The sequence below is a fragment of the Dicentrarchus labrax genome, unplaced genomic scaffold (genome assembly GCF_905237075.1).
Source record: "Dicentrarchus labrax unplaced genomic scaffold, dlabrax2021, whole genome shotgun sequence".
Classification (NCBI taxonomy): Eukaryota; Metazoa; Chordata; class Actinopteri; family Moronidae; genus Dicentrarchus; species Dicentrarchus labrax.
In genome coordinates, this window is record NW_026136706.1 from 13,467,664 (window position 1) to 13,492,296 (window position 24,633).

General features: G+C 41.1%; 1 protein-coding gene across 4 annotated transcripts in view; it reads left to right on the forward strand.

Annotated features, from left to right (window-relative positions):
- LOC127365747 (protein FAM126B) overlaps positions 1 to 24,633 on the forward strand; it is a 39,672-nt gene that overhangs the window by 12,008 nt on the left and 3,031 nt on the right. For 3 of the 4 annotated variants that reach the window (XM_051404167.1, XM_051404169.1, XM_051404168.1), the window contains exons 2-12: positions 2,582 to 2,666; positions 7,708 to 7,785; positions 10,734 to 10,835; positions 12,401 to 12,580; positions 14,473 to 14,553; positions 16,372 to 16,487; positions 18,047 to 18,142; positions 18,947 to 19,063; positions 22,113 to 22,200; positions 22,421 to 22,577; positions 23,327 to 23,509. In XM_051404167.1, the coding sequence (XP_051260127.1) occupies positions 7,735 to 7,785; positions 10,734 to 10,835; positions 12,401 to 12,580; positions 14,473 to 14,553; positions 16,372 to 16,487; positions 18,047 to 18,142; positions 18,947 to 19,063; positions 22,113 to 22,200; positions 22,421 to 22,577; positions 23,327 to 23,509 (1,171 nt within the window). In that variant the 5' untranslated portion in view covers positions 2,582 to 2,666; positions 7,708 to 7,734. The remainder of the gene's footprint in view (positions 1 to 2,581; positions 2,667 to 7,707; positions 7,786 to 10,733; positions 10,836 to 12,400; positions 12,581 to 14,472; positions 14,554 to 16,371; positions 16,488 to 18,046; positions 18,143 to 18,946; positions 19,064 to 22,112; positions 22,201 to 22,420; positions 22,578 to 23,326; positions 23,510 to 24,633) is intronic. The other variant, XM_051404170.1, reaches the window with a different exon arrangement.

Sequence of the window (24,633 nt, forward strand, 5' to 3'; positions counted from 1 at the left end):
TTCTTATTACTGTTATCCAGCCTTAGCCTTAAAGTATTTATTCTCATTTGTTCAGTAGTTTTATATTGATACTGTGGCTTCTGGGTTTAATCTGTATGATTGGGATTACTCTACCTAATATCCCAGGTTTAAGGCAGAAACCCTGTTGGTCGGACTGAAATGGTTGGATTGAGGAAAATGAATGTTCTTTTGTTACAGTGCAATTATTTTATCTCTGTGCCATATAATTTGAGGCACCGACAATTCAGACCAATCCAGAGCAATTCAAATGATGTTGGTCTCGTTCACTTGCCTGGTATTTTCTGAAATGTCCTCAGACAGACTTCATTTCTCTTTCTCTGTTATTTCTGGTAACAGTCCTGTGTTTTTGAAAGAGTCATGAACAATGGGGACAGACTTTTAAAGATATCAAATTTATTGTAAAGGGTATGTGAAATAAAGAAAATTTAACAAATAATTACCAGTGACTGAGATCTGTTTTTCTGAATTAACGAGATACCTCCAGCAAGCTCTCCATGCTCAGGGCCAGCTCTCAGACCCCCCTGAGCATAACTCAAATCCAAAAAACCTCCAGCATGTTCCAGTGGGCCCTCTAAGTCTGTCCCAAAGCTCCTCACACTGGGGCACTAGCCCTGACACAGCCTTCAGCAGGCCCATGTAGGGCCCTGTATCCTCTAGCCTTCACCCACTGGTACTCCACTGGAGAACCAGAGGGAGAGAGATAGGTCGGTGTGGTCCGTGCACACAGCTCAGTGCCTGTTCTCAGCCTTTGTTAACTCAGTAAAAAGGGAGCAGATTTCCATGAGAACTTATGTCAGAACTATGAGGTAATATGTAATTATTTCAGAAATGCGAATGCACTGCTGTAGGCTATAGTATCTATAGTAATTGGCATTATGGATTTAATACTCTATCCAGTATATGTAATTATATATTGCAACACTGATATATATATATATATATATATATATATATATATATATATATATATATATATATATGTCATGATATAATACATTTCCTGGCAAATCAGTTGAAGAATTGTGAATGAAATAGTCAAATGGGGAATATCTGTTTTGAGCCAGTTGAATGCCTGACAAATGAAAGTACTGCATTACACTGATGCAAAAATCATATGAGAATCCAATACAGCCATCAGGAAATAGCCCAGCTCATTGATCTACAGCATTGCTCCCAATGGCTTTATACAGCCAGAGATATTAAGGGAATAGATACCTCAATAAAAACAGTATGTATGAGCTCATTGCTAGCTTGCTATTGCTAAACCAAGCTACTATTTGATAAAGTTATGAGATCTAATTTCCACCATATAAAAGGAGTGAGATAAATACCTCAAATTAGGTTGATCACATTTAATGGGTACTCGTGGTTTTCCCATCAAACCTTTAACTTAAGCATGATTCTGTCATCCAATATCTAATGTGCAGATTTTGTGTTTGTGTCGTATTATTCATTCCTTGTCCCACCCTTTTGCTGTATTCGCTCACAGCCTGGAGCCACTGTTACCCTGGGCTTTGATGAGTCATACAGAACGAGTACGCTTTATCTGGCAAAGGAAAATAAATGCCTCCTTTACAGCCTTCAATAGATAGAGAGGCTATACACATCATTCTAGACAGATGAGACTTGTGCATGGTAATTTTCTTGACTCTTTGTGATAAATTGCTAATTTAAGAGTCCTTCAGATAAACACAAGCCTGTGCTGGAAATGCTTGACATGAGATGAAGTGCTCAGTGATGTGGCACTGTCTGCTTCTCAGGGACATGCAGCAGTGCAGAGCGGGCTCTCCACGGCGTCTTCTTGTGTGTCACTGAAGCCTCGATTCATTCTGCCAAATACAGTAAATACTATGGGTGTGGATCCTCAAGATGCAATTTTAGCAGGCGAGGACAACAAGTTGGCCAGCTGACTGTTGCTATGCAACAATAGGAAACTTGCCATGCCTCAAAATAACCTTCAAAATGTAGTGTTTCTTGAGCAAATGTATAGTATTTATTATGAAACAAAAATGCATATCATTGGTTTGTACTGAATGCATGTAGGAAGGCTTCTCTACCTTAAATGTTAAAAGTGTGCATCTTTTAGAGGAGACAGTTCTGTTGTAGTAACCATCTGTTGGTTTACGTGTCTCCATGTTGTCAACTACTTTGTACACTGTCTTGACTGATTATTTGTCAGGTATGTTGTCAACAGAATTTTCCTTTGCAACATAATAAGATTCAGCAATTCAAAGCCGTTCTTTGAGACACTGTTAAAAGTTTATTTGTAATTCCTTTCAAAGTCATCTTCTATCTTTTTAATCCAGTCTGGAAAGAAACACATTTAGTGGGAACTCACTAAATGATACAGAATATTTGAGATGCTACTAATGATTCTTTTCATTGTCTGTTAATCTGCTGATGATCTTCTTGATTAATTGTTTCTAGAAAACCGTCAACAATGGCCATCACAATTCCCTAGAGCCCTAGAAGATGTCATCAAATGCTTTGTGTTGTCCGACCAAAAGTTCTTCCTGTGATGATCTAATCTGATTGATCTTTTTCTTTCTTGTTGTTGCAGGTGACCCTCAGTGATTGACAGATGTGTGACACTGTGGGGAAACATTTGCCTCTCCCAGTGGAGGTCTGAGTTCTCGGACACTGAGGTAAGCACAAGAGTTTGCCTCTCAAACTGCCTCATATTTAGTATTTTATTGATATTCATGATCACCTGAATTAGGATTCTTTTGAAACCATCAGTTTCATATTTACAGTGCTATGCATATATTCTTCCTACCTTCTGTCATCCCTTTCCTTATTTAACCTGTTTTCAGCAACACTGATTCTCCAGGAAAGTTATAATAATACTGTTTGTCCAGTTTAATACAGATTTTAATCAGTATTGGACAGTTTTACATGTCAAAGACTATCACTACTATCACTAATAAAACTATTGAGGCAAACACCACCGATGGCAGATTATTTTACCTGCAAACATTAATGATGCAGACTTATTCCTCTTTATATGCACACGTTATTTCAGCTGTTAAAAATTCTTCCCCTGATGATCTGATTGATCATCATTTGTTCCTTGATGTTGCAGATTTTTTTTCTTATCAAGGTTAAGCAACGTGTTGTTTTTCTTCTGGTTTTATGTTTTTCACTTTTATGTGTCTTCTTTTTGCAATTAAATCAAAAATCAGCTCTCAGTCTAAGCGTTATGACTGACATATGGAGCATAACAACAACAACAACAACATATTTTGACATCTTTTCATGTTTCACATCTTACATTTTAATTGTGGTCAGTTCATCCCTTACCTACCACTTGTTTTGCATACATTGTAAAGGGAAATACGATTGAAGTTGTTTTTACAAAACGGACAATTCTTTTCGGTGAATATTTGCCATTGCCTGAAAGTCACTCGACTACAGTTCCCATGGTAACTGATAAGCCTGCCCTGCCGATGGAGAATTGCACTTCACTGAATCTTTGACAGTTTGACAAGCTGGAGTAAATGAATGAGTCAGCCTTTTATGAAGAGCTGAACAAGCTTACTAAGTGGAGCTTTTTCAATTCACACACACTCAGATGTAAGGAGTGCGCTCACACAAAAAGATTTGACTCGTTCAGATCGTCATCTGCTCTGAGCAGCGAACATGAGCTCCGTCTCCGTCCGCCCCACAGCAAACCAGATATCTTGCTCCTCTAAGCCTGTTTTGTAACATTTTCAGGCTCATCTGCACTATTCAGGGATTTGTATAAGACGGTAACCTTTATACTGCTGTGAAATACTATATTCCCTTTAAACTTTTACAGTAGGTAGTCCAAAATCTTTCCCTCTGAATCAAGCTGACATGTTGAATTTACAGTCAGTCTTACCTTGATTTAAGGGCCCATCAAGCTGTCAATTAAGCATTAAAGTAAGTAAAACTCTAAGGCTGTTTAAGGTCCTGTATGTAGGATTTAGTGGCATCTAGCAGTGAATTTGCAGATTGCAGCCATTTGAATACAGCTCAGCCTTCCAACCCTGTAGAAGAAACTATGGTGGCCATAAAACTGCATTATCTAGAGCCAGTGTTTGGTTTGTTTGTTTCTGGGCTACTGTAAGAAACATGGCGGTTCAACATGGTGGACTCCATGAAAGAGGACCCACTCGCTCTGTAGATAAAAACAGGTCATTCTAAGGTAATGAACACAAAACAGTTTCTATATTAAGTGGTTATACACTAATGAGAACATACCTATGGATATCATATTCCATTTATACTAGTAGATGCTTCTAAATGATACACACTGGACCTTTTCAACTTAGGTGAAAATATAGATTTGTATAGAAAGTAGGGTGAGAAGTTACACTATATCAAACCAATTTAAAAAACAGAAGTCAGATAACTTGTTTTACTTTTATAGCAATAGTAAGAAAGTTTACATTTCTTGTCTTTGGAATATAAAAACTGTGTGAACGATAAAGAAATCCAGAGAGGCATTAGAGCTTGTGCAAATTTCTGTGCCTGTAATGATTTGGGTGTACCAAATGAGATTAACCAAGGGTGTGTCAACCTTATGGCTTACTGTAGGAGTGAGCATTAAGACTGTGCACATCCACACAGTTTTACATTGTTTGGGACTTACAAAAAGGGACACTGTGTGAACATCTTATAAGCAAGGGTTGCTAAATCTGGCAAATTCTCTGTATGCATATGCACAATTTTGTGCCTACGCAGCTTTTTACTCTTGAATCTAAACAGTTTCATACGTCCTAACTCTTAACTATCTGAGCTGTCTGCATAATCCCTGTGGCCTGAGTTTATTCAGTTCTGTTAACTTGCACGTGTCAGAAAGTTAACCAAGGACACTGACCCAGATACAGCTGCAATGGGTTTATTTACAACACTCTTCTGTCACATGTTGCTTGCTGTGGGAGCAAATTTTTGTGCCAAAGGGGGAGTGCAGGGCAGGGAGAGAAGTGAACTGGTCAGATCTTAGGTTGTGACATAAATGTGATCTCTGTTTATAGTTGCAGTGTGAAGGCATATAACATCTGATGACATAGCTCATTGTATTGAGTGTCTAGTTATCTTTTATCCAGACTGTGGCATCTGTGCAATAACTACAAATAACATAACCCATAATCATACATATATTCTTGTAGAGATGCTACTTTCTATTTGATACAATTCACAGTATGATTTTCATTTTAACAAGATAGAAGACAAATTATGACTGAAAAATATCCTTTTTTATTCTGAGTTAGGCTATTAAATGTGCGAAACAATGCATATTTCCTTCTCTTTGTAAAAGTTAACCTGATTTATATTATACATATGTGTATCATATCTTAACTGATTCATGATATATTGTTACATGTCTATATTTTAGTTAATATTGTCGATTGAACGCCGCCAACACATCCGCAGAATTTATTAAAAGGCAAAGACTGAAGGAATTGTGTGCAGATAACAAAGTCGATGTGCTGACTGCAGAATAACACCTTACTATCAGGCTGCAGAGGCTGTCGCCTGAAATGTTAAGTGGGATCTTCCCACTTTGAAATGAGAATATATTGAGTTAGTCCTAATCCCTAATCCCATCAACTCAAAACCACAACAAGTTTTTGAGCCACACAGTCTTTTTCTAAGGGCAAAAGCTCTTGGGCCGTCACAGCTGAACGTAAGTGACAGAAGCAAGAAATCAAACTTGTGTCTAAAAACGGTCTTTAACAGGGTTTTTACGGCAGCCTTTAAATGGCAAGGTCAATGACAATGACACAAACAGTAATAAACTGTAGGCTTCTGTTGTCAGAAAGGCTGCAGTGTGACTCTGTCAGCACATTTTGGTTTTTGTTATTGAGGTTAGAGTCAGGAAAAGTCTGAAAAGGATTTAGAGCTGTAATATTTTACCAGCTGTGTGTAATTGCTGTTGCTGCAGTTTTATTGCAAAAAAGCAGGTTGTTTTTGAGCTTACATTGTGTGTCGTTGGCTCTCTTAAAGGCCAAAAATAATGGCTCAATAATGACAGTCTGAAGTAGAGGCTGTCAAACGAATTTTGATATTTCTGGTAAGCTATAACTCTAAAATTAGTTGAGCATTATTGTCATTTTGGTATTTTGGTACAGTGTGTCAGTCCGGCAACATCCCCTACAGTCTGTATTCAGACTGTCACTGCTGTGTGTGGCTGTTCAACCTCTCACTTGGCGGCTGTGGCCCAGGAAGTAGAGCGGGTCGTCCATTAACCGCATGGTTGGTGGTTTCGACGCCCTCCTGTCTCCTGTCCATGTGTCGAAGTGTTCTTAAGCACTGAAACACTGAACCCCAAGGTGCGCCTAACGGGCAGGCCAGTGCTTTGCATGGCCGCTCTCTATGTATGTGTGTGTTAGAATGGCAGAAATTAGATCCAAAATTGTAAAGCACTTTGTCTGTTAAGGTAGAACAGTGCTACATAGATGCTGTCCATTTACCATGCAGTCCATCCACTCGACTCACGCACACACGCCTCCTTCATAGCTAGCCTTTTTATGAGATGATTAATATTTTCCATGGTATGATGTCTGAAGGAGAAATGGCTTTTTATTTTGGGCAGTTTGCTGAAGTTAATTTTAGCTTCTGGATACAGAGAGAGCGACCAGGGATAACAGTGTGACTTTAGCCCAAGATCAGATTATATTTGAAGAAGTGAGAGACTAACTGTCTTTTGTTATCTCAAATCTCATCTCTCTTAATGTATTGTGAATAAAACGTTCATTAACATGTAGGAAATTCCGATGTTGAGCTTTCTGTCATGAGTTGATTTTTGGATTAATATATAATTAGGTTGCTGGGGTTTTGGAAGTTTTTAACATCATCACATCACGTTAGATGAGTGTTTAGCTGCCCTGTGAGGTTTTGCACCAGAAAAGACTTGAGCTTGGCCGCATAAGATTTGCATTGTCTACGGAAAGCCCATATGGTTGTCTATTGTGGTTCATGTTCATGTCATCTCTTATCCATGGTGACAGGTGAGGTCACTGAGGTGAGGCTCCTTGTGTAATAGCATGGCCAGCATCATAGCTTTCACCCTCGGAGGCATTAAAGGACCGTGCTGGTGTTTTGCTAAAATGTATGTACAATGAACATTACCATTGACCACTTTCTAATTACTATTACTACATGCAGGAAAGATCCATCTCAGTGAAAATAAACATTTAGTTTCCTTTATTTTCAAAAATGGCTCCCAATTTAGCACAGAGAATGCATTAAAACCATTTTTTAAATGTATTCTGATGACAGTGGTTGGCAGTAATGTGAAGTATAAGACACTGGTGTTTCCCTTCATCATGTCATTGTTAACACACATGGTTTGAATAAGTATTCACCAGGGTGCCCCGTAGCTCACCTGGTAGAGTTTGCACCCCTTGTACCATGGCTGAGTCCTTGCTGCAGTGGCCATAGGTTCAAATCTGACCATTGGCCCTTTGCTCCATTTCATCCCCTCTCTCTCCCCCTTTCCAGTCTATCTTCAGCTGTCCTATCCAATAAAGGCAAAAAGCCCACAGAAATACATAAACAAAAAACAAAAAAAAACAAAAAAGAAAAAGAACTCACTGTTCTCTCGTTTTCTACTCGTTCTCTTCCTCTGACTAACTGTTTGCTTTGCTTTTCCTCAACTCTGCCCCCTCCCCTCCATCTCCCCCCTCCCTCTGCTCTCTGTGTTTCTCTGTCCACTAGGCAGCCGAGGGGGGGTCTCTGGAGAAGATGCTGGGTTCAGAGCGCGGTGTTGTCGAAGAATGGCTCTCAGAATTCAAGGTAAAGGCCCTCCTCTGTTCTCCATCATGACTAATGGCAATGAAATGTACTCCTGGAGGTCATCTTTGGAGGCATATTTTCCAGTAGGAAACACACATGCTCACACACAGGCACATGCTGTGGGTGTAACAACTGTGATGAAAGAGTGTTGAGTGTGCAAGTTTGTGCATGTCACTTCTTCAACATTTGAGTTCTTTTTAAATGCTTATAAAATTTTATAGATTCAAGCAAACTGTGGCCATTTAAGGAAAATTAATACACTCAGCTCTGCTTTTACCACTGTGTTTTGTACTTTGTCCGGTTTAAGCTCAACACATAAACTGTACCTGAAGCATTTTCTTGCTCTTCCATCTCACAGAACAGACAAGTTGATTTAATCTGTCTGATGTGTCTTACATTCATCAGTATTATCATACTTTCACTGAAACTTGTTTGTGCTTGCATGCATGTAAAGTATGAACAGGCTTTACACAAACACGTAGTCATTCAGATCGCTATAATCAGTTATTTTCTCTACTCTGTGAACTTGCTTAAACAGTCTTGCTATAACTGCTGTGTAACGTTCTCTAAGTGCCAAAATCTGATTAAAGTGACTCAAAAGCAGTAAATAGAGTCAGTGTCACTTACCCATGCCTAAAACTCAAACATGGTGAAAATATAAGTTTTCCTGCTGTTGTTTAAGATAGTTTGTTAATTCTAGTATAGATTAAAGGTCTGCCACAGTCAAGCTCAGCTGTACTTTCATCTTACTGCAATTAGTGGCAGCATGTAGATATAAGCATTACCAGTCTACTGATATGTTCCTTTGATTGGGATGCACATTTTCATAACTCAAAGCCTTCAGTGAGTGAGCTGAGCTTTGTCTAAAGACATGTGAAACAGTCACGTTTAAAGAATGATTGCTGCAGCAGTTAATATATAACTTGTGCTCAGTTTTGTTCTTAAAACTATAGGATGTGCAAATATTTACAGTTCGTCTAAAAAGAATAGCTTATTTAAGGTGACTCCCAGGTGTAATTTAAGAACACAATCTGCTCACTGGGCATATTTTTGATGGACTACCTTGTGTCTCTGAAGCACATTCCCTTGTGAATGTATATAAATGCTGATATTACTTGTAAACTGACACAGAAGTTAAAATGTTATGACATGTTTCATTGCTTATTGACTTTGTCTTAAGTCACGTAACTATTTGTTTTCTTGTTTGTTTGCTCGTGTCACGTTTACTGTGAAATAGGAGAAGGAATGCTGTTGTTTTCCTTCGAGGCAGCGTGCTGCATACATGAAATAAAGCGACTAAAGTATAGCAGCAAAGTATCTGTTACCTTACCAATCATAAATCAGCTGCAAATGCAATATTATGGATGTTTTTAAAACGAAAAGCTGGAGCTGGAGAAGCTCTGTTTCTGAAACATGGTGATAGGACGCAGCTGTATCCAGTGGACATCAGGTTAATCATGACAACATACAAGTCAGACTAGCGAAAGCTAATCTTGTCCTGTTGAGTCAGAGATGTCCTAAAATGACCACTGTACATTAAGTATTTAAAATGATCTGTGTGAGATCTCGGGACTGCAAAGAGAAGACGAGCCAAAAATAAGGAATTAGTGGGTAGTGCATTAAGAGGGATGGCAGAGGATAGCAAGAAATTGTGAAAGAGAGAAAAGAGGGAGTCTGATGAACTAGTGAGGGAAATAGATTGGTATGACTCATTGGGTGAGTTGTGCAGACCAGGCACATTGTGTTCTGTCCTGAAAATGACCATACTTAGTCTGTGCTGAGAGGATATCTCTGCCTTCTGTCATCTGCAGCAAACACACAGTTTTGACCATTTAAAGAATTCCACCTCAGGATATTCTGAGCCTGTCAGATATCATCACCCTGTGATGTTCAGAGTTACGTAGTGGATCCTTTTCATGAGTGTATCCACTTTCACGTGCCTCATTAATGTGCCTTTTTCATCAGGACAGTTTGATGTCACAGTAGGAAAAGCAAAGATGTGAATATTACAAATAATGATGACTGAATTCCCTTTACCTGGGTCCTGGTTTTATGCATGCTGGCTCCCTGTCATGTCTTACTGGGGCACTTGAATAGAACAGAGCCATCATGAATCTTCGCAGGAAGTATCACCTGTGATTTTCCTGCTGTGAAAAATGCATATGGATGTGAATTTAAGCCATTCAGGTGTGGGTCATACATCTAGGTGGATGTAGCGATAGTAACAACACAGCTTGAGGTTTCTAATAAACGTCCACTAGACCAGAAAAATTGTCGATTTGAGAAGCTACTGGTGGAAAATAGGTGTGTCTGCCTCTTGTATGTTGGATTTCTTTCCAAATTATTGTTGATTGCACACCTGCTCAGGAGTTTTCTTTCAATCACTCTGGCTGTTTAGACCTTTTGTCAGGTTGAAACTGGGTTGCCAGTGTCTGAAATCACTTCCTGTTTAATATATAGTGCACTATTACATTCATGGGGCCCTTCACCCGTCAGCGTTGACGCACAATGATGATGATTAATAGGTAAGTAAATCTCAATTTACGGCTTACTGAATGTAAATCCAGTGTTTCTTATACAGGGAGAGGTGAATGTGTGAAGTGATTTCAGACACAGGTAATCATAACGGTGTATAACAGGTGCAATAACAGGAACAAAGTTATCAGAGAGATGTCAGTTTGTACACGCCCACACAGTCCTGAGAAGTGTCGTCCACACGCATAGTAAAAGGTCATGACATTGTTGTCTACTGACATAAAACCCTAGTAGCTTTTTGTACTTCTAAAAGTTTGTTTTTTTTTGTTTTGAAAATGCTTTTTCCAATGCATATATTACTGCTGACTATTTGGAAGGGAAAATGATGCATAGCATTATGTGTCATACCTCCATTCTTGTGAAGAAATGTGAAAATTGTGCTCAATTACTTAACAATCTTTTCCTCTTTCCAGTCCTTACCAGAAACCCACATCCCCAGCTACGCCGGCAGCCTTCATCTAAAGAAGTCCCTGGTGCCAGCACTCTACAGAGTCATCCAAGACCCCAACAATGAGGTTATATACAGAGGACACGCAGACATACAGAGTCCCAATAAGGGCTGTTTTTAGCTCAGGGAAATGTGTTGTTTGTGGGTCACATGAAGTAGTCTCAGTTGACAGTGAGCAAGAAACTGACGCACAACTGTGTCTGCAGGCTACACACACTAAACACTAAACACTAAACACTAAAACATAAGCACACTGTACTCTGTATTGTGAGAGTGTGAGATGGACGGGCACAGTGGCAGTGCCAGCCACACTACCTGTGAGATGGCACACAGTGATCCCTGTACACACACACACACACACACACACACACACACAACACAACTCTCTGGAACATCTGCTGCCCACACTGGAAAAGCTACATGCATATTCAAAGATGCAAATGCAGATGCTGTATATACTTAGACTAGGTTTATTGTTAGGTGTGCTGCAGCACCTCACTGTTTTTAATGCACAGGTGTTTCCTGTATCAGCACGTCTGAAACCAGCATTTTCTCTTTAAAGGACCTAATGACACAATTTCTGAGCAAAGGCCTGAGGCACTCAATGACACGGGACTTTAATTTTACTCTAATTATACAGCCAGTGCCTCTAATTCTCTTCCCCCTCCCCCAACTCTTTGATGGTCAAACTCGGGTGTCAAGCAACCACGGATGGATCTAAATTCCATTAGTGTTGTCAATTTGGCGGCACAGTCTCATTAATGATCGGACAAGCGATCCAGGAGAGCGACAGAGAGAGTGTGTGTGTGTGTGTGTGTGTGTGTGTGTGTGTGTGTGTGTGTGTGTGTGTGTGTGTGTGTGTGTGTGTGTGTGTGTGTGTGTGTCTGTGTCTGTGTCTGTGTCTGTGTCTGTGTCTGTGTCTGTGTCTGTGTCTGTGTGTGTGTGTGGCTGATGACATGAAGGGCCAAATGCCTTGCCAAGTTCATTAAGGAGTTGCTTCTTATTTCAGGGTCAGCCACAGACCACCACACACATGCATACTTACACAGTAATGCTGTGTGGGCACTCACTTCACTGACCCCTGGACAGTATAAACACATTGGCTCAGCTGGCCCCCTTGAGACTACATCTGACCAGACTTCCATTGTAATGATTTACCCCATCTGCTCTTACACACCTCCCACTATTGACCGGCCAGAGAACTTTCCCTCCATGTGTCTGTCCCTCCGTGTTATAGTCAGGATGACATTCATTCATGTTGCTGAGATGGAGAGTCATACCTCCTCCTCCTCCACCTCCACCTCATCCTATACTTCTATCACCACAGACCATGTTAATCTGATGAATTTGAAATAAGGCAGACCATTTCATTTAACATGACCTTACAAATTTCTTTATGACATTATATCATTATATTGATGTTTTTACTTGTTCAAAAATAATGATAATCACAGCTTGAAGAAGGTGGTAATTATTTTTCTGGACTGTCAGTCTAATAATGGCAGAGATGCCTTTTTCTTTTTTCCATATCCAGTTTTCATTATAAGCCTGTCAGTCATATTGTCATATTTCCACTGGGGTCTCAGACTTGTACTTATTAGCATTTATTAATGCCCCCACTCTCCATTACAGTTACTGGAGCCTGTGTGCCACCAACTGTTCGAGCTGTACCGGAGCTCTGAAGACCGTCTGCGCCGCTTCACCCTGCAGTTCTTGCCTGAGCTGGTGTGGGTATATCTGCGCGTCACGGCCAGCAGGGATCGCCAGAGCAATGGGTGCATCGAGGCCCTCCTCCTGGGCATCTATAACCTGGTAGGTGTTGGTCCTCGTGGGTATAGCGGGTTGTGAAGGGGTAAAGGCAAACCTTATACACGATAGACATTTGGGTCAAAAAACATTCTAGCTGTGAATATATATATATATATATATATAATTTGTGTGCCATTTTGCATCTTCAGTATCGTTCCTTAGAGAGATGCAAAATAGCTACCCCAAAGTGGCTGCAGAAGAGAAGCTGTGACGTAAAACAGAGGAAAGGATTAGAGTGCAAATGTGTGCCAGGGTGACTCAAGAAACAGTGGCTGCAAACATCAACTAGGCGAAGTATCTTTTAGAGAATCCCTACAGCTTGAGGGATGTTGCCCTGTCACTGACCCTGACATTGTTATCATCATCACCATCATCATGGTCATAAATGGCCAGCAGGGATGGGAAATTCTTGCAGTTGAACTTAACTCTTCAAACCCATAATGTGATAATTGGCGCTGTAGTTGACAAAGAAAGGCCTTGTTTTGTCTCCAACTCTTAACTCTCTCTACAGTTCATTCTACTTATAAGTGATTCATAGCCTCAGTATCATACTTAAACGTGTTACTGGTCAACATGGATGAATATAGGTAGATAAAAACAGTGTGACGATCGCTATGAATGGCTCTTTGTTTCAAACTGTTAATGTGTAAAGACGTTGATATGCAAATAATTGGTTATCTTTTAGGTATAATACAGATGGTACGTTAGTGAGGCTGTAAGTCTGTTGACATTAAAGATCTGCAGGGAAAACCCCAGTTAATGGATAGACCCTGGATAGATTGCATCACCAGGAAACACCCTTGGGGAAATGGACTAAGAGCTAGAGACATCAATAGAAAGAGCTCCATGTCAGCCCTGCACGGCTGAAGGTATAGCCATGCATAATTTAATCCTCTTGCTATACCACTACATACACCAGCACACGTACTGTACATGCTCATAGACCTCACGCCTATGGTCCCTGACGACTGAGCTCTGATTAACAGCTTTGCTCTCAGCAGTCCCATCAGATATTCAGAGATATACTGCTAGCCAGTAAAGGGCAGGACGAGGCCTGAACCCACAGTACACTCGGGCAGAACGAGAGATAAAAGGGATAAAAGCCCTTTTGGTACCACATTCCAAAATTTAGATTATAGATGCTTGGATGATTGTTTGTTTGGTTTTGCATTGGTTGACTTGCAGTGGCTCCACACAACCAGAAAATCTGACCACTTTGATCTGCACATGTGGGGGAACAATCAATTGCAAAGCACATTCGTCTATATTATATGATTTGAAAAAAGTTCTTCCACATCAGCCATAAAGTATACCGAGGAACACAGAGGAATGCTATGCACTCGATGAAAACACATCTCCCAATCAATTAACAATGCCTGCTATGCTCACATGTAGTAAAAACAATTGCTTTGATAACTCTTACACACCACTTGAATCCTCCTCAGCTGCACATAATTGGTTTATAGAGTAAAGTAAGAATAACAAGTGCTTTCTGCCAAATGAAGAAATGCTCAGCTCTCCGTCTGTGTGCGAGTACTTCATTATCATTTCGACTGCGATTCTGACTAGTGCAGATAATCAGGCATTACTTTTAAAGATGGCATCATTTTCAGGGACGCATTAATCTTTGTGTTATGTATCACAGTGTGAAATTGGAATTGAGTGGTGAGGTTGCTGGCAGCGACATTTAATCTGTCAGAGTCAATAACATGTACCAGTAGAATGGTCTTACACCAGCTCAACAGCGTGAGGGACAGTTGTTAACCGTACACTGCTAAATGCTTTCCCCCAGTCAGCAGAGAAAAGGCTCAACTGGGTTAAGTTCTGCAGGTAAAAGTATGATTTCTAATCAGTTTAATGACATAGCTTTTTCTGTCTCTTCTTTGGTTTTGCAGGAGATCGTGGACAAAGACGGCAACAGCAAGCTCCTCTCCTTCACAATCCCCTCTCTGTCCAAACCATCAATATATCATGAGGTGGGGCTCCTGTCTGTTCTGTTAATCAGTGTTTCTCATTCTCATTGTATGCTACCTTTCCCCTATTTTTTTTTTAATCTCTTTTACTGCTTCTGTCTCCTCCTCTTTGTCTTTGCCTCTTAGTTATTTAAGTGGCTATTTGGAAGATGACACCTCCTCAGTGTCCATTTTCATTTATGTCACCTCCAGGGCTTATCAATCTATATGTGTTAGGGTCGCCGCATGCTTCTGAAGTCAGAACTGGGGGCTTTTCACACAGTTACTTCTGTCACTATGTCAAAAGCTTCACTATGAACGAGGAAAGATTTTCTGATGTATTGCGCCCTTCTCTATGAAGGTCGGCTTTTCACTGTGCCTGCAAGTGTTGCCATTTTGTTTTGAGCATACTAACACCTTAATTCCCTCTCTGCAATAGCCACCTCTCTTATTCTGTGTTTTCTACAAGTCAAAATTTTATAACATTTGAAAAGTTTGGGTGAGAGGAAGACAATTTGCACCTGTCTGTTGGTGTTTTGTTCTTTTTAAAAGAGATAACTTAACTTTGGTTTTCAATCCTTTTACTTACTACTTTACTCATTCTCTCTGTCTTGTTGTGTTTGTGCAACCCCTCAACGTCTGACCTGCTAAAACAGCACAGTATTGACTATTGTGTTGAGCTGGAATTCATTAGAAAGGTGTTTAACAGGACATGCTGACCCAGGACCATTTAAGGAGGGCATAAAAAAATGCTGCTGGCCAGTTCTTTTAGACTTTATATCTGCTACCAAAAGCAGAGCGAAAGCAAGTGCCGTATATTTTCATACAATATGATGGCCCTCAGTGAGTGCTAGTGTGTGTGTCAGTGAATGTTGATGAGACTACAGTGTGTGGCGTGTGCTGAGGGCGATTTATCGCTGTAATTACAAGCTTGAGAGGCTCTTTCCTTCATGCTGTGCGAATGAAGAAAGCATGGAGGCGGGGTGGAGGGGGGTTGTGTGTGTGAGTGTGTGAATGTGTGCGTGAATCACAACAAGCTTCGTAGGCTATAGTACTGCTCTGCACATCACATGGCCTTATCCCCAGGCCTCCAGCATTAGCATACACTCCAGTCTCTCTTTTTGAATTAATCTGTCCTCTCCTCTGCTTCTACTCAGAATCGCCTAAGATACTTAGGACAGAATATCAATTCAATTTAGGGGTGACTTTTGCTCTGCACACCATCATGATGAAGTGGCCTTGTGATATATTCTCACTTACATATATTTTAATTCCACTCAGTCATTGGTTCTCTTTTCTAGTCATCACCTGTGCCACTTAATCTATGTCTATTTTACTCATGAAATAAAGAGATGTAAGATTAATTTGCTTGTTGTTAAGAAAATGTCTGTTCTGGATTGACTGTCCTTCAGAGAGACATACAGACCTTTCTTACAGTGAGTGGGTCGCTTACATACAGTTGTTGGGATGTCTGCAGGTTTCCCCAGGAAATTCTTTAGCAGAGGAAGTAAGCCCCTGAGATCTTGACAAATCTCGTTTCACGATCGGTTTATCATTTTCTCATTAAAGGTATGTCATTTAATGTGTGAAATAACACCTTGACTTACAGTTAACTGAGAGTTTGGCAGAGGTCCAGTTGAAATATCATTCCGCTCTAATAAAATATGAACACTAATCACAGCAGTTTTCCATCAGAGCACAGCAAATGCCTCAGTTTGTCAATCAACAATTTGAAGGGCATTGCAGCTTGTTGGTAATATCCTCACTGCCAGTTTACTCGCATGTAGCAAAAGCCAACATGGGGTGGGTGTTTAATTGACCGTTTTTCTTTTGTGTGTGCAGCCTTCTAGCCTGGGATCCATGGCATTGACAGAGGGGGCTCTTTGTCAGCATGACCTGATCAGAGTGGTGTACAGTGGCCTCCATCCTCAGAGAGAGACCTTCACAGCTCAGAACAGGTACAGCCTTGACTCCACCAGCTGTCGACAAAGAGGGAATAATTCGAGACGCGGCAATCACAAAAGAGATTCAATTGCAGCAGTTTAGAGACATTGTGCTAAGGGTCTAGCGTACTGAATGAGTTATCAGAGGGGTGAAACATTTTTGTCGCTCAGTGAAATGGCAGCGCTGGAGGCCGTTCAACTTCAGTAAACACAGGTGGCATCACCCTATGGATGTCATGCTCTCTTATTTATTTATCTTTTCTTTTCTTTCTTCTTCTTTTTTTTTACGACAAAACAATTTCTTCTACCTCCCGTCTCGCCTTTCACCATAAGATGAAAAAGACCTTTTAAGATGATCAGAGCGTAACCCCTTGTCTCTCATTCAGCCTCCTCTGGACAGACTCAGCAGGCCTGAAAGCTTTTTTGGCTCTCACATTTTCTCTGCTGCTGTGGATGAATGATAATTTTAGCATAGTAATGAAGCGTGCTGGAATCCTGCCAGAAAATGGTCCCTAGCCGCACTGAAATGAGCAGAGTTGCGCTTTGTGCGTGTGTTTGTCTGCAGTGACACATGCACAGAGATGGACACACATCTGAGGTATCAGAACTGATAATGTAAGGGCATGCAGAGATAACACTGGTCAACCTGCGTGTTGTGTCCCGAGTAGCGTGGGCTATGATGAACACAGCGTCATAAATACACTCAATGGATTTCAGCAGGGCCAGGCCTCGTAGCTTATCTGGAAATCCATTTGCGTGGCCGGGCCTGAGATAGTGTTTATGAGAAGAAAGCCCAAAGCTCCTGAGAGGTGCCAGCTCACTCTGACTGATGATATACAGCAAGGCCATTTACCTCCCCCTGCGCACAGAGTCAATTATGGCCTTTACACCCGAGGTCCTCCTCCTGGTTGTCTTCCATCAACACACACTCCAAAACACAAATGCAGCAAATAGGGATGCACAATATTGAGATTTTTACTGATATCTAAAAAAAATCATTTCAAAAGGATAGTTCTTCTTTCATTTAAATACCGCTGTTTATCCTTTCATCAGACTGTAACTGTAATGTGCAAATGGAACATTAAAATAAAATTCACTGTTCTCAAGCCTCTGCAATCTGTCAAAGAGATGATTACAAATCACTTCAACTCAAATGTAATATGTTCTTTTGCCTTTTAAACATTTGTTCTTGTTTCAGTTCAGTTTTTCTGCTGCAAGTGGATTATTGATGACTCTATACAATCTGTTGACTGTTACACTGCTGTGTTAAGTGAAAATTAGATATGGGCCAGTAATTCACATCACATTCAAACAGAAATTGCCTCTCATGGATTTAAAAAAAGGCACATTGTTGCACTACATTTCAGTGTTAATAAATTGCTTGAGCAAATCGGCATAATTGTCTACAGTGAAAGTGTCACAGAAAAATAGACAAAGTGGGATTTAGCTGAAATCAGATTAAAACTGATATTTATTAAGAGTTTTTATATTGTATCATTCTTGGTGTATTGACTGAGTTAATAGGGCCTTAATAAGAGTCTGTATTACAGTACTTGACTGTTTTGTGGTTGCAGGTTTGAAGTGCTGTGTTTCCTCATGCTCTGCTACAACTCTGCTGTGGTCTACATGCCCCTGTCGTCCTATCAGTCAGTCTGCAGGATGAGCTCACGGTGAGGAAAACATGTGTAAAGCATGTGTGTTGTCAGTTCTGTCCTGTCTGTGTCCAATTAGTGATCTCCCCTTTCCTCTTCTACCTCCATTTCTTGCATTAAATCACCTCTTCTGCCCTGTAGCCATACGCTGACCCCGATACTGACTGTCCTCGTTGCAGGAGGATTTGATAAGTACAATTTCATTAGGGCTCAGTTGTCAATGATTGGCCAAATGAAAGCATCACTGATGATTACCTTTCTGAGTCCGTCTGTCTTGGAAACACTTAGATGCCCCGGAGTTAGGACAAAGGATCAATGTGGAATTCACAGTATGAAGCTCTGTAGTGGAGCCGCCGCCCAGTGATTGTTCCACCACAGTGTGCAGACGATTCAGGATATTAAGACTTCCCTACTGTGAGTGAGCAGACAGACCAACGCCCGAAGCAAACTCAGTCTAGACAGACGGTAAACTGTGACTGTGAAGATTCCAGAACCCGAGGGCGATGCTCACTGTGTAGACCCCAAACAACCCGTCCTCTAACCTTGCCTGACCCCTACAGGTGTAAAATCATTAAAGTTTCTTCTCTCTTTGCTCACCGTTTGATGTGTTTCCTCTTTGAGTAGTTTACTTAGTAAGCGACTGAAGTTCCCTTATAGTTGTTCTCATCTGATCTATGCTACTTCCTGCAGCAGTTAGAGGAAACTTCTCATTTAAAAATCTTGGTGTTCCTTCCTAAACTACCTCTCTTTGTTGTTGCATGATGCAGTATGACTTAAGTCACCTTACTTATGGGACTGTGTATGCGTGTTTTCCCTCCTCAGGTTGTGCGTATGTGGCTTCCCCCGGCAGCAGCAGAAGCTTTGGAGGGAACCTTGCAACCGTGTGCTGCTGGATCCCGAGTTCATGGTGCAGATGCTGACTGCTGTTTATCACGCCATGTATGTATCTTTAAAGCAGTTTGTGGCCACCTGGCAAATATAAGTCCAATATTCACACTCTGGGTTTTATCTCTATCAATCTTTATCAGGGAAATATCTGTCTCTTTAGCTGCTAAATGCTACACTGTGTTCACCAGCTATTTGCTAACTGTGTCTGCCTGTTTTTTTTTTTTTTAAAGCTGAGCAGGTAGTGTACAGGGGGTTTTTAGAGCTTTTACTCAGAAAACAGCTGCCTGCTGCGGCCAAAAATAAAGCTATTAGAATGAACCAAAGCAGTAACGTTGCTAAACAATGTGCTGAAACTCTCTATAAAGCTGAGTGGAGCTGCAGATTCTGGTGATGATTTGACTGTAACGCATTGTAATTTTATACATTGTTATAAAACAGGGTTCATATGTGTCCTACAAAATCTGGAAATTTAGAGACTTGTTTTCCAATTGATTAAAGGTCCAGTGAGTAACATTTAGAAGGATCTGTTGGCATATAATATTCACAGGTATGTTTTCATTAGTGTATAATCACCTGAATATAGGAAGTATTGTGTTTTTATTACCTTAGAATGAGCCGTTTCTATCTACAAGCGCTGTTGGTCGCTTTCTATAAAGTCAACACCAGGTTGAACTGCCATGTTTCTACAGTAGCACAGAATGGACAAACCAAACACTGGCTGTAGATAAGGACTTTTGCGAGTTTCACAGCCACCGTAGTTTCTCCTACACACTTCACAGCCTGTTCTCATTCTCAGTTGTATTTTAGCCGCTCACTCAGATCATATGCAGAAAGCAGAATGGACTTTCAGCGATCTTTTCAGTGTTGAGTCTATTTTTTTTCCGGATCTGTGAGCATACTGTCAGTCATATTTACATCTGACAGCCTATTAATGATCAAATTTAGATTTGTTGTTGTGGTTGATAAATACATTCACTGGAAAAGTCCTGGAAAGGGACTTCCTAAAAAAAAAAAAAAGAGTACAAACCCTGATTATTGATAATAGCAGCTTTAAGTGGCTTTTCCTCCAGGCTACTTCACATCACCACTCTTTATTGGAAGATCATTGAGGAAATTTGAGTAATAGATATCAGGTAATTGGGAGGAAGATAATCTAATGCTTGTTCCTCAACTTAACTGATATCATCATGTACAGAGTTCTTTTTATGAGCCACATAACTCAATGTTTCTCATTTTTGTTGTCGTGCCTCTGCGGGACATCGCTAATGAGGGCAGTCTCTCTTCTAGTTCGCTGTGAGCTACTGCAGAAAATCTCAGAACGGCATATGCTCACACTCCACCAAGGACAGAAGCTCCCAACTGTACAGACTGATTACATCGGCAGTGCATTGTGGGAGCAGGTGATTTCATCCCCTACGAGCACAGTCGTTGCAAAGCTGATTACGTCTCCTCGATGATAGCTCCTCCTCAGAGATGGATCCCCTGATATGGTAGTGACTGAAAAAATCACCGCTGTTGTGGAGGCTGTGTGGCGAGGAGAGAACGAGTATGCATTCTACCTCATCACCCCACGAGGGTGCACAGCAGCAAGTCAGACGTTTGGAGCAGTCGGTGCCGCTGGGAAAAAACCCAGACTGTTAGTCATCCCTACCATAGGTCACGTCTATACCAGCCTGAGCACTCACATTCACCCTTGGCCCGAGCGAGCGCACGTGAAGGGCAGATAAACATGAATACACAGCTCCACGCATGCAGAGAGACCTTGGCACTCGCATGAGGGCACTCTGGGATTTAGGTTAATATGTCTGCTAATGCTACAGCACTGTAATACCACATGAAGAGAGAGAGAGAGAGAGAGAGAGGGGGGGAGAGACATACAGAGATATCAGAGCAAATAGACACATGCCTGTCTTTGTCTCAAATGTATTCTGGACTGATTTTCCAGCCTTCAAAACATCAGAGGGTCTGTTTTTACCTGCCCATTCAATCCATTCTTTTCATCTCAAGTCTAAAGGGAACCCCACAAATTTGTCCCTGGCTGTTGTTGCATGTGTGCGACCGGATCAAAGAGAGTTCAGCTGTACACCTCTTCTTCTTCATCTTCTTTGTTTTTTAATGTATTTATGTATTGCTGCTGTTCCTTTAATCCCTCTTGATTGAATACGGGGGTTGTGGCATTACCTTATGCAGAGATAAAGGCAGTCCCTCATCTTTAGTAAAGGGCCAGGTGATTAACCCAAAAATGTTTCCTATACCAGCACTTACATTCCTCCTGTTTGTGTGTTCAGTGGTTGCTCATCTTCTCCAGGTGCTTTTGGAAGCAGTCCCATAAATCACTACACCAGTGGTCTCCCAGTGTTCACTTCAGCCCTGTCTCACTTTTGTTCTACATCTAACTCACTAATGAAGCAGCATGCTGCGTGTTGAGTGCTAATGCTTTATAATTTTAGCTTTTAAGACTTAATCTTACAATGCAGACTTGTCAGAGAGCTCCAATAGTAGTTAAAAATTATATTTTAACTTTTTAAATCTTTTTATCAGTACTTGAAATTATTGTGTATTATTTTGTGGTCATATCACCCAGACCTTTTCTTATCATGTGTTGACTATATCGGTTAACTGTCATTTTTTTTTTTTTTTTTTTTATTTTTCTTTTTTTTTATTTTTTTATAATATTTTTTTTTTGGGGGTGATGACTTATTGTAGGCCCATTTGCATATAATGTTAACAGTTTCATTATTACCAGAATACATGAAGGATGTGACAAAGTTTTTTCTAATGTATTTTTAAACTGTTATTTTTGTGATTTCACTTCACAGAATTCCCAAATGTATGTGTTCACTTTTTTTGTAGTTTCAAGAAAAAAGGTTAATCAAAAGGTCAATCAGACAATAGTGTGATAGTGAGGTATAATCACTCTGTATTTCTCCTCCCCTCCCTCGCTGTAGCTGCAGGCATTACTAAATAACTAATAATAGTTCAGGAGGATGTGACTCAGACATCAAGGCATACCAAGGTCAGACACTCCTATTTACTCAAATAGGTTCACAACATGACTCTGTTAAATGCTGGTGTTTGTGTTTTGTGTTGTGATGTGTAGATACAATGGAGAGTGGGAGATGGGGCGGGAAGCTCTGGAAGACATTCTGTACAGAGCCCAGCTGGAGCTTTACTCCCAGCCTCTCCTGGTAAGACCAACGGCACTGTGTGCAAGGCATAAATCATATACAGTTCAACTGAAGTCAAATAAAAAACACTGTATTCAAATAATGCTCTTAATATGCCATGATTCACAGAAATCACCACAAGCTTTAAAAGCATCAATGATTGCCAAATCGGGCTTATAATAATTTTTTTTTTATCATTTAACTGCTTATTGATCTGCATCTGTGTATGTGTCATCTCCAGCTGGGGAACGCTATGAAGAACTCTCTGCCAGATAGCGCTCCCGATGAGCCGCGGGGGCGCAAGGTGCTCCAGGTGGAGGTGACACCCACAATTAGCCGCATCTCCATCTCAGCCATCACCACTGCTTCCATACGACGCCACCGCTGGAAGAGAGAGGGTAAGACTGCAGTCGGAAGACAGGAAACAGGAAAACATGCCATCAAGGCTTCAACACACAGAGAAGTGAATCAGGCCTCAGTACAGGAGAGATCTCAGTAGATCCATTACAATACTGTTTGTTGTTTTTTTTTTTTTTAAATCATCCTTGTTATTAACTTAGCACCCTAGCATAGGTTGGACAAGGGGCCGTCTTCACATGATTTAAACTTATGAGATGTTACTTTCTTTTTCGATCAGTGAAAGGCCACAAGAAGGAACTCTTTGGTGAGAGAATAACTTTTCTGGAAGGAAATCCGTTTCTGTGTAACCAGTCACACCATTAGCATCATCCAAATGGTGTTTCCTGTCAGTTATTGTATGTAACTTTGGTCATATAGTCTCTGTGTTTCAGTTCTTGTGCCACTCGCTGCTCCTTATCGCTCTTTTTTTTTTGCTCGTCTTGTCTGTTTGTGTAAGTGTGTGCCGTGCTTTGTATCACCAGTCAGATTTAAGGTTTGTAAGAAAAACTCACGACAAAATGGTGCCTGTAGATTCTACTGACTCCATTTTACCCAGTAGATGGGCGATTAACGGGGTAGTTCATTTTTAAAATATTGCATTTCCTTTTTGTTCAATATTTTGTAATCTACGAATGACTGAACAGACAGCTGTTAGGCCTGCTGTGCCCATGATGGATGAGGCCCGGATCGATTGGGGCTTGTTGCCACTAAAGAAACACGTTTCCCCGTCTGTGTTGTTGACTCCCAGATTGTTTTGACTACTCAACTGATGCAGAGTTGAGCCTCATCGTCAATCCTCCTAGCCTCGCCCAGCACCACCAACACAACCACATTCCCTGGGACCCCACAGCCAATGAGGAGAGAGGAAGGCGGCCTCACAGCCACCACAGCAGCAGCAGCAGCAGCATCATTCCCCCCATCACATTTGAGGGTAGGGGACAGGGGCGGACACTCAGAGCAGAGAGGGTCTCAGGAGGAGGTGCCTCTTCGATCTGTACCTTCCCAACCCTCCTCCTCCTCCTCTTCCTCCTCCTCCTCCTCCTACCCATCCTCAGCTTGAGGGGGGTAACTCTGCCGTTCCCATTTTGGCTGCCTCTTCACTTCCCCAGAGTATACTAACTCATCCAATCTATAAGACTCTCAGCCAACAAACCCCTCTACTACCAGACCACTGCTATTTTTCGTTTCATTCAAGAGTGGAAGAGTCGCCTATTCTGGGTTTGAAGGAAGTGCGGCTAGTGGCCATTTTGCATGGGCCATGTCATCATGTCATATCCTCTCTTTTTTTCCTCATCATGCCTCCAACGTACGTTAGACTGCCGCCCTTGTCACTCACTGAGCATGTTCAGTGCCCAGCCTGCAGCTTGACCTTTTACTCTGGGCTTTCTCAACTCTCCATGTCTGATAATTGGTTTCATTTTTTCTGTAGTTTTAACAGGAAACAGACATCAGTTTTAACAAAACTGGCACAGGAGTACCCGACATCTTGTTTCTCTACTGCCACTCGCAGTGTTTGACAGCTCCACAAGTTTAGGGTCACTCAGGCCAGCAGCACCCATCTGCTGCCGCCATTCTGCAGGAAGAAGCCTTCCATTTTGTTTTTTCAGTCCAGCAGCTTTATTGTATGCTAATGTTGTGTTCTGCCCTGTTGCGTTTCTTTTCCTGAGCTCAGTGAGTGGGAACGAGCCCTTCATCATGCATGCGCACGCTACGGCAAGCTTCTGCTAAAACATGAAACCCTGGAACACTTAACATTTCAAATGACAAGGCCAAGTGAGCAGACCGAATGTTGTCAAGGTTAACAAATCCAACACTTTGAACAGCAAAGGCTATTCTACTGCCAGGACCTATCATACGGCCCATTTTGTCTTGTTGAATGTGTGTCCATTTCCATGTGTGGTTGCTACCATACTGTCAATGGTTGCTACATGTTTTGAAATCTTGAAACATCACTCAGAGCTTTTGACTTGACTGAACGGTCAGTGTTTGTGCCATCCCGTCTTCTTCCCATGATCGTTCATTAAACTCGGTGCAGCTGTGGCGAAAGAAATCCTT